Raw genomic sequence first — 9,812 nt, 5'->3', positions numbered from 1 at the left:
TTGTCCAATCATGTTGTACCCCGGCATGTTCCGCCGCCTTTGGTCGGGGTGTGACATTTACTATTTCATTGATTGTGATTTGTGTTCACGTAACTTAGATTATTAGATCTACGATCCTAACAACTCTCAAATTAAAATCTGTGGCACCATAATATATAATAATTAGAGTCTACATTTCATAATAATCCAATCCACTAGTCCATCATAAGTATATATTTTTGAGTAAAAACTGCATCCAAGTCGATAATAATCCAATCATCTAGACCAAGGCGAAAGTACAAGTGTGTGACGTCATGTATACCGTAAGTATATGATTATCGCAAACATAAATTTATATAGGATACAAATTGTTTAAAAGTTTCTAAACATGAGTAATTCAAAATACATAATATGATCTTTTAAAGTTATAACAATGAAATCCTTCAAAAGATGGGCATCCTACAATGCATGTGGCGTCCCTAATTGTATTCCAAGACTTTGGTTTTAACCTGAAAAAACATACTTGCAAAAATCAACATAATGTTGATGTGTTCACTGGTTTTATAGTCGTAATGTAAAACCATTTCCAAATAAAATAGTGAAAAGGTTTATGTTTTCATAATACACAAACGTTAGTAGAAATCTTTTGTCCATAAATAGATATAAGTTTGTCTTAAAAGTATTAGAGAAATTCCAGAAACCATATTGAGAAATCATTTTAGGTCCATAAAATGATTCAAGTATTCTAACCTTCCCAAATTGTCCTAAGTATGAAATACTAGTATCTAAAATGCACCCCGAGCATGACAATATTTCCTCAATCATAAGCTATGCTAACGAGCATAAGAAAGTCTTAATATCCTCTAAATTTGAAACCTAAGCTTCAACACTAGTTGGAGAAAACTATACTCAAAAGAGCCAAGAGCAAAACTGGTTGACGAGCTACAACTAAAAAATGGGTCACAAGCATTTAGGGGGTGTTTGTTTTGCCACTTAATCATTAATTAAGCCTTTAACCTCTTATTTATTCGGTGGTCAGATTGAGAAAGAGGACCCTCGACCTAATACCGCCTCTAACTACGATCCATCCGAACCCACAACCTAATCGCAGCGACTGCTACACAGGTACTTTTTCTCCAATAGCCAATTTTATATTCGAAATTGATTGATGCTAAGCACGTGTAGGTCTTGTTGTAAAACACCAGCAGTAGCATGGATTTTCAAGTGGTGGTATTAGCAGGAGGCACTTCCAACAACCTCCAGCCTCTTGTTTCCAAGGTCTGCTCTTTTTTTCTTTTATTATTATTATTTTATTCATTCATTCTGTGTGTAGGACGTCCCGAAATCCCTACTTCCGGTCGCCAATCGTCCGGTTCTCTCCTATGTCTTGGACCTATTGGAGCACTCTAATATCAAACACCTCATTGTTGTAAGTTTATTATATCTAGGGTTTTATTTATTGTTATTATTATATCTTCCTTCAATTCAGTTCAGTTATTCCATTCTGTTAGGTTGTTGAAGGAGAAGATACTGATGGTCTTATTCAAAACTGGATTTCTGAGGCTTATGTTGATCGCTTACACGTGCAGGTCCTTATCCTTACTTTCTTAATATACATATATATATATATATATATATATTTCACCATCATCTTCCTTTTTTAGGTTGCTGCTGTGCCTGAGGAAGTTGGCACTGCTGGCGCTCTACGTGCCATTGCTCATCACTTAACCGCCTCCGATATCCTGGTTTCTTCAAATCCTACTCCTAAGCTAAATCTGCTCTTTTACTACATTACTAAATTTATTATCATCATGTGCAGGTTGTCACCGGCGATCTCGTCTCTGACGTATCACCCGGAGCAGTTGCAGCTGCTCATAGACGCCATGATGCCGCTGTAACCGCCTTGTTCTGTGCTGCACCAGTTAGCGGCCCCCCCGAATCGGCCTCGTCTGGTGGAAAAGACAAGACAAAGAAACCAGTACGCCATAATATCGTGGGCCTCGACTTCACCCAACAGTTTCTCTTATATATTGCAGCTGGTTAGATTCTCGTTTTTCGTTTCTCTCACTTGCATTGTATAATAATATATTAACATGTGATTTTCAGGTATGGAAATTGAGAAAGATATTAAAGTTCAAAAGAGCATCCTTCGTGCAGTAGGGAAGGTAACCGTTACTTGCACGGAAATAAAATTATTGGAAAATATCATATGTCATACCCAGTGAAGTCCCACCAATAGCAAAGCTATAAGTAGGGTTTGGGGAGGGTGGGATGTAGGCACACCGTACCTCTATCCAAAGGGATAGAGAGGTGGCTTCTAGAGTGACCCTCAACTCTACAAAGTATATGTATGCAGGAATATAAGAGGAAATCAGAGTTCAACAGTAATATAATTAATAATAGCACGTAATAAAATAATAATACTAATACATAAATAGATACAAAAAAATATATATAATGTATGAAAAGAAAATAACATAATAGTGTGTGACCAAAAATAAGGTAAATATAAGCCCCTAAGGTTTCCTTTCTCCCTAAAAATCCTTAACTTTACTTCTACATCTCCAAGAATCCCTATCCTCAACCATGTTCTCATAGAGGTTTAGGTCTATCAAATCATGCCTAGTCCTCTCATCCCAAGTCAATTTAGGTCGGTCTCTACCCCTCCTCCCCTCTATAGTAATGTTTTCTACGGCTCTAACAGGAATCGTCGTCTGTCTTCTCTTTACATGTCCAAACTATCTTAATCTCCACTCTCTTATCTTGTCTGATATGTTAGCTACCCCTAATCTCTCCCGAAACACAACGTTTCTTATTCAGTCTAACCTTGTGTGCCCACACATCCAACGTAGCATTCTTATCTCTGCTACCTCCATCTTCCGCACTTGTGCCTTCTTGATGGCCCAACAATCTGTTCCATATAACATTGAAGGTCGAACTGCGACCCTATAAAATTTTCCCTTTAGTTTAGTTGGGAATCTCTTGTCGCATAATATACCTGTCTAATTCCCCATCGCCCTGAACAAATATCCTAGATACTTGAACTTCGTTACTTGCGGAACCACTTGCCCTTCAATGGTGATCTGGAAAATATCATATATATCCATGCAAAACTAATATCATATATGCCTTTAGAAAGTAGTACAAATATCAAATATACCAAAGTCATTAAAAATAATTTCATAAATGACCATTTTACCCTTGTTTTTCTAAAACTTAAAAGTTTCATATTTTCAATATCATCTCAGTTTTTGTATAAAACTGGTTTAGCTTAAAGTGTTTATGTTACCCATTTTAACGTATCTGCTTATTATTTTTGTTTATTTTAATTTATTTCTGCCCATAAAGGAAAGAATAGTTTTCTCAAAATGCTATATTGAACTTTCTTGCTCTAATGCTCTCTTTTATAGCATACGTACATGATATAGGAACAAACATATGATTCGAGTTTGATTATCTGATCCGAACATACAAATTCGATTGTTTAATTATTTTCCGTCAAGAGAATAAAAGAGGAGAGGCGATTGTTTAGTTCGATTACGTATTGTTGATGTCAATCAAAATCCAACTAAATCATAGAGTTTAAACAAATATAATGGAAAGGGGCAGAATGGCCATTAAGTAAAAATTCATTACGCTTGGTTATTAGTATGCATGGTAACTTTTAAGTTTGTAAGGGTATATATGAAAATAATCCAGTAGTTGAACATGCTTGATTTTATAACAGTTCATTCTCGCTTTGGGTCTTTTTCTTGACATGTGTAGATGGAGATACATGCTGATTTAATGGATGCTCATTTATATGCTTTCAAAAGGTTTGGTTCTTGACATTATTGAATCGATGGTTAGGCCTGTATACGAACCGGAACGAAATGAACGGAGCTTGTTCGTGTTTGTTTTCTTAGCTGAACAATCGATTGGACATGAACAGTTAATACAGACAGGGTTTTCTTGTTTGTGTTTGTTCATAGTATAAATGGCCGGTTCATGAACGTAAAGCGCACGTTACTGAATGTAGATGAATGAGCATAACAAAATGAATACCAATCAAAAGGCAAATGAACATAAATATGGCTGGGCCTGAAGATTTACTAAAACTAGACTAAACTACAAATGGGCCTAAAAAATTTAGATGACTGGAAATAATTGAACTTAGGGGGTGTTTGGGATTCCTTATTTTACATTTCTATCTTCTTATGACTTATTCAAGACCATAAGTTACAAAGTTGTACCTTATGACTTATACACTCACAAAACCTAACTTTCCCTAACACCTCATAACTTGTAACCTATAAGTTATAAGCTATAAGGAGGTAAAATAAGGAATCCCAAACACCCCCTGAAAACAAATGTAAACCAACACTCATAAATGAACATAAATGAAAAGATAAACGGACATAAACGAAAGTATGCTCACGAACATATGTGTTCTTGTTCGTTCATTTATAAATAAACGAACTTCCTGTTGAACGTAGGGGTGTAAATGAGCCAAGCCAGAGCTCGACTAGGCTGAGCTGCCTTGTTTCAATTTAAGAGGGCTTGAGCTCGGCTCATCTAGAGCTGTAGCTCGAGCTCGGCTGTTGAGTAGTTTGTCAAGCTAGAGCTTGGACCGGCTCGGGCGCTCAACTCGTTTATTATTATTAGTTATTCAATTTTTTTTTATTTGTATATTTTTGTAATTGTTTGCATATGTATTTATATTTTTAATGTTTATATATAATACAATATATATTTTTTATTATTCTTATCATCATGTTTATATATAATAAATTATTATAAATATATCCAATAAAAGTTATATAAATATAAAGCTGGTTTAGGCTCACAAGCCGGCTTGAGCTTGATATGTGAAGCTCGAGCTCGTTTACTAAATTAGCCTTAGTAAAATATCGAGCTTGTTTAAGCTTGGCTCGATTCGATTGTTTAACAAGTTGATCTTGAGTAGCTCACTAGTGGCTTGGCTTGTTTACACCCCCAGCCGAACGATGCGCCAACGGTTCACCGGACGTTTGGTTCGTTCACAGGCCCCTATTGAGGGTTATGCTAAATTGATCTGATCTTTGATTTTTTTTTTCATAGGTCTGTTCTTCAGCAAGTTCTTAATCAAAAACAATCTTTTAAAAGCTTAAAGCAGGATGTGCTACCCTATCTTGTTAAAAGTCAACTGGTTAGTTTGTCAAAGACGCCACATGTCTTATTTTATTAACTTATTTGTTTAATATTTTCATTTGTTTAACCAGAGGTCTGAAATATTATTGAATGGAGCACAAGCTGAAGAAAATGGGAATGGGAACGAGAATGATAATTACAATAATACTGATAAAGTGATGCTATCTCAGTTGCTGGCTAATGCATCTACACCAAGTTTTCACGAAGTGTATGCATTGGGTCCTAACGGGTTTTCCCCGAATGAGAGAAAAACCCATAAATGCTGCGTTTATATTGCTAACAAGACCAAATATTGTGCAAGATTAAACTCTGTTCAAGCTTATAGTGACATTAACCGAGATGTGAGTTCAATTTTTTCTCCCTTTGTACTGTAATATACTAATATGTTGAGTACATGTTTTAAATTGGGGCAATTTCATATGCACTCCTACAAACATGGAAAATATCGTATATACCCATACAAAACTTAAATTATTATATATGCCCTTACAAAGTAGTTAAAATATAAAATATTCCCAATTCATTAAAAACAATTTAATAAATGTCCATTTTACCCTTATTTTTCTATAACTTCAAGTTTTTGTGTATGCCCGCAAAATATTTTTACTAACCTATTTTTAGCAACGTTGGTTTTTATTACCCATAAACAGTTTTTGTTAATAACAAAATCGAACAGAAGTCAATAAACAGATGCGAAAAGTCGATGCAATAATTTGCCCTAATGCAATAATATAATGCGAAAAGCAGATGGAGACAGATGCGATTATACCTGATTCGAGTCAGATTGCTTATTGTTCGCTTATCATGCAATTATATGTGGTTCAATTATCTGATTCGAACATACAAATTTGATTGTTTGATTATCATCTGTTGAGATAACAATAGAGGAGAGACAATGGTTCAGTTTGCTTACTTATCGTCGATGTTGATCAAAATTCAAATAAAAAAATAGGGTTTAAAGAAATATAATGGAAAGGGGTAGAATGGTCATTAAGTAAAAGTTCATTCAAGTTGGCTGCATTTGATAATATTTTAATTATGTTTGGGTATATAATAAAATTTTCAAGTTTGTAATGATATATATGAAATTAATCCTTTCAAATTTTACTTGTTATGTATAAAACATGCTATGAGTCGACTCATTCATGAGTAAACGTGTCAAAATTACCACCTGTACTAGAATTTTGTGAAATGAGCTGATTTTGTACTCTTATTCATGTCAGGTTATAGGAGATGCAAGTCACCTATCCGGATGCTCGTTCTCTGTGCACAACAATGTTATTCATCCATCTGCTGTTCTTGGTTCAAAAACCACAGTAAGTTATGACCCTAATGTTTTAGTTTAAGATTGTGTATTGGTCTAGAGAGAATTGCAAACATGGCCCCTTTGATGTTTTTTTTTGAACTGCATGGTCCCTTTGCTTTGACGACTATGTTGCAAGTTTGGTCTTCAGATATTCAAAGTTGTAAATTTAATCCAAACATTTGTCAGAAAGTCGCGCATTTTGTCCCCACCGGTGATCTCGGTAGTTTTTAACGGAAACATGATGTCATGCGCCTTCATGTGAGGGTAATTGTGTTGTTTCAAAGTTGGAACCCTAGTAAAATACTGCTTTAAACTTCAAAACTCTTAACGTCTACATCATCATTTTTGATTATGCACTGATCAAAGGTGATGGAAGTCGACGTTAGGAGTTCTAGAGTTTGAAAGAGTATTTTATTAGAATACCAAATTTGATAGGCAACCCTCACATGAATGGCACGTGACATCACTTTTTTTGTTAAAAACTAGCTGGGACTAAATGTGCAACCTCTCACAAATATTTGGACTAAGTCTAAAGAGCAAACTTGCAATCTGGTCAAACCATAGGGACCGTTTTTGCAATTTTCTCTTGTCTAGATGTTAAAAACTAACTGGGCCTAAACGTGTAACCGTCTGACATGTAGCAACTTAATTTATTTAAATATAGGTTGGACCACAATGCATGCTGGGAGAAGGTTCGCAAATGGGTGACAAATGCAGCGTTAAACGATCGGTTATTGGGCGTCATTGTCGGATAGGATCCAATGTGAAGGTATGTTTTTTTTTAGTTCAACATAAGATGAAGATTATTATCATATGATGGTAAACACTTCACAAGGGCCGTGCTTTGTAGATTGTTAATTCAGTGATTATGAACCATGCTACCATTGGAGACGGTTGTTCTATACAAGGATCAATTATTTCTAGTAATGTACAACTCCAAGAGCGTGCTGTAATCAAGGACTGTCAGGTATTTGTTTATATTTTAACCATTTGATTTGTTATAAATAAACAATAGTAAATTTAATCTGAAAAGTAAATGGGTTAAAATTGACTACTTTTGGCTTTAGTATTTATGTTGAATTAAATTGAATTCAGATTGGTGCTGGTTTTGTGGTTACTGCTGGCAAGGAATACAAAGGCGAATCGTTGGCAAGGAAATAGAAACACCCCCTTTGATCAGGTTTAAATCGGTTTTGATTTTACAAGGAAAAATTAAAAAAAATTTTGTGATAATTTTTAGCTATGAAGAGTGTAAATCGAATTTTGTGTGATTTTGTAAATTGTTCTTTTTTCACATTAAGTTATGGTGGAAGTGGTAGTGCCGGTTGGTTGGTGGGAAAGGTAAGAGGTGTCGGCGTGGCGAGTAGGTGGTGGATAGAAACATTAGTAGTGGGTGTTAACTTCTTGAAGTGAAGTTAACATGTTATATAAAAGTGGCTCTGCTGTTTGGTTAGAGTAAACCCAATGTGGCACGGTCTAATGTTGGTTGACTAAAATGAACTTGTTGCCATCACCCTCGACAACGTTGAACCTATATAACATTGTTCTAGAGGTCACACATATTGGTTGTTCTGGTTCATGATAAAGCAGCTTATTTTTCTAGTATAGTTGGAATAGTTGTGTTGAACCCTTTTCATTATGACTGGAGGTGTTCTCTGGGTTACTTTTCGGGTTTCGTGTTGTTCGGGTCGGGCGTAAAGGAAATTGACCCAAGAGCCGACCTAAGATTGGGTTGTACGAATTTCGGGTTGAACGGGTTGGGTACATTTAGTTTGCGGTTTCATGTTTACCAAGATAAAAAACCGATGGTCATCAATTTTTTCCAACAGGACTGTCTATCATCATGTAGCAATGACTTTTGAGTAACTATGAAAGTATAAAACTGATGTAACGCATGGTATAAAACAATTTGGTGGATACCAACATTCATTAGAATAAGGAACTCTGATAATTATAAAATGTAATGTATGCTGATAGCTTGAAAAAAATGACAAATCGGGTATTTTTAAAACCTGGAACCAGGTAGGAACCAGGTATTTTTAAACCGGATACATACTGGAACCGGTTTTAGCCAAGAACAGGGTAGGGTAGGAATCGGGTACGGGTTATACCCGAAAACCGGGTATCCCGGGTATTCTATTTTTAAACTAAATTTGACCGTTGGGAACCGGTGCCAACGGCTATATAGCCGGTTTGGACTGTTGGAACCGGTTTTTGACTATAACACACATATACTATAAATAGATATGTTTAGGACTTGTTAAACCACTTGTATAACTCTAACACACATTTTAAATCTCAATATCGATTAAACGGGTAAGCAATGACAACCAATGACAACCAACGATGGTTTTGTTATGGCCATCGACAAACCACGATGCCCCGTTGTTTGGTTTCACTGACTTGTGTGATATGACCGACTCACAGGAGATGGCGCAATGCAAATATTGTGTCAAGTTTCCACTTCTGAAAGTATACCAATAAGTATTGTTGTGAAAAAAAAAGTTTGGACGCCAAGAAAGCGGAAGCGGGAGAGTCATCCGGCTCTGCAACTCCAACCACTGCCGCCGGTAACAGAGCTTAATGGGCGTAGATAGCGGGATGAAAACGACGAACCGTGTTTGTTATTTTAGTTTTTATGTTTAATAGTGTTTGTACTTTGTCGTTTTATATAATAAAATGTTCATCGTTAACCTAATGAAGTGGTTGTTTTTTTTTGTTAGTTTAAGACATAGTTTAAAAGAAACCGATAACACTTTAAAAAACGGTTACATTAAACCCGGTAATAAAACAAACATGACTAGTAATATTTAAAAACGGATACATTACACTATCTGTATTATATATAATACATAACATATGACAAATTAAGATACCTAGATTTTAAGTAAATAACAACTTAATTAACAAATGGTACAACTTACATAGCATGTTGAAAAAGGCAAAGAAAATATGCATAGAAATAGTTATAATATTGCCCCCTCAACTTTACTCAACTTTTGTAAATTTAAAAATAGTTACAACTTTAAACCTTCATCTTTACTAATGTATTCTTTTTAGTTTTGATTGTAAACCAACTTCTCACCAATGATTTTCCAACGTCCAAATCTTTTTCATACGCTAATATATTTTTTTTTAAAAAACTGCATCATAAATATGAGCATTTTATTGTTTTTAATTTGGGTATGGTATTTTTATAGTTTTTTTCAATTAAAGAAAATTAACATGTTAAGTATGAGGATTCACAATTCGGTATGGTTTCTAAGTTAAATTGTGAGTCAAACCGTTGGTTCGTTTTTTGTCATTGAAAACAAAAACTGAACCGTTGAAAATTTAAAAGTTATTAATGGTTTGGTTT

General features: G+C 35.0%; 1 protein-coding gene across 1 annotated transcript; it reads left to right on the top strand.

Moving 5' to 3' along the window:
- Nucleotides 1–1,074: 1,074 nt before the first annotated feature.
- LOC143591484 (uncharacterized) lies at nt 1,075–8,050 on the top strand. Its single transcript, XM_077071676.1, has 14 exons — nt 1,075–1,104; nt 1,185–1,257; nt 1,313–1,408; nt 1,491–1,568; nt 1,644–1,724; nt 1,799–2,018; nt 2,086–2,144; nt 3,745–3,794; nt 5,059–5,146; nt 5,220–5,489; nt 6,372–6,464; nt 7,119–7,223; nt 7,305–7,421; nt 7,550–8,050. The coding sequence occupies exons 2-14, from the start codon at nt 1,192–1,194 to the stop codon at nt 7,613–7,615; spliced, it is 1,389 nt and encodes a 462-aa protein (XP_076927791.1). The 5' UTR covers nt 1,075–1,104; nt 1,185–1,191; the 3' UTR covers nt 7,616–8,050.
- The last annotated feature ends 1,762 nt before the right edge of the window (nt 8,051–9,812 follow it).

The sequence above is a fragment of the Bidens hawaiensis genome, unplaced genomic scaffold (assembly GCF_021521415.1).
Source record: "Bidens hawaiensis isolate Kalapana, Puna unplaced genomic scaffold, B.hawaiensis_p1.1 tig00039702_1, whole genome shotgun sequence".
NCBI classification, from domain to species: domain Eukaryota; kingdom Viridiplantae; phylum Streptophyta; class Magnoliopsida; order Asterales; family Asteraceae; genus Bidens; species Bidens hawaiensis.
Note: the sequence above shows the minus strand (reverse complement) of the source record. Positions and strands in the feature narration are given on the sequence as shown.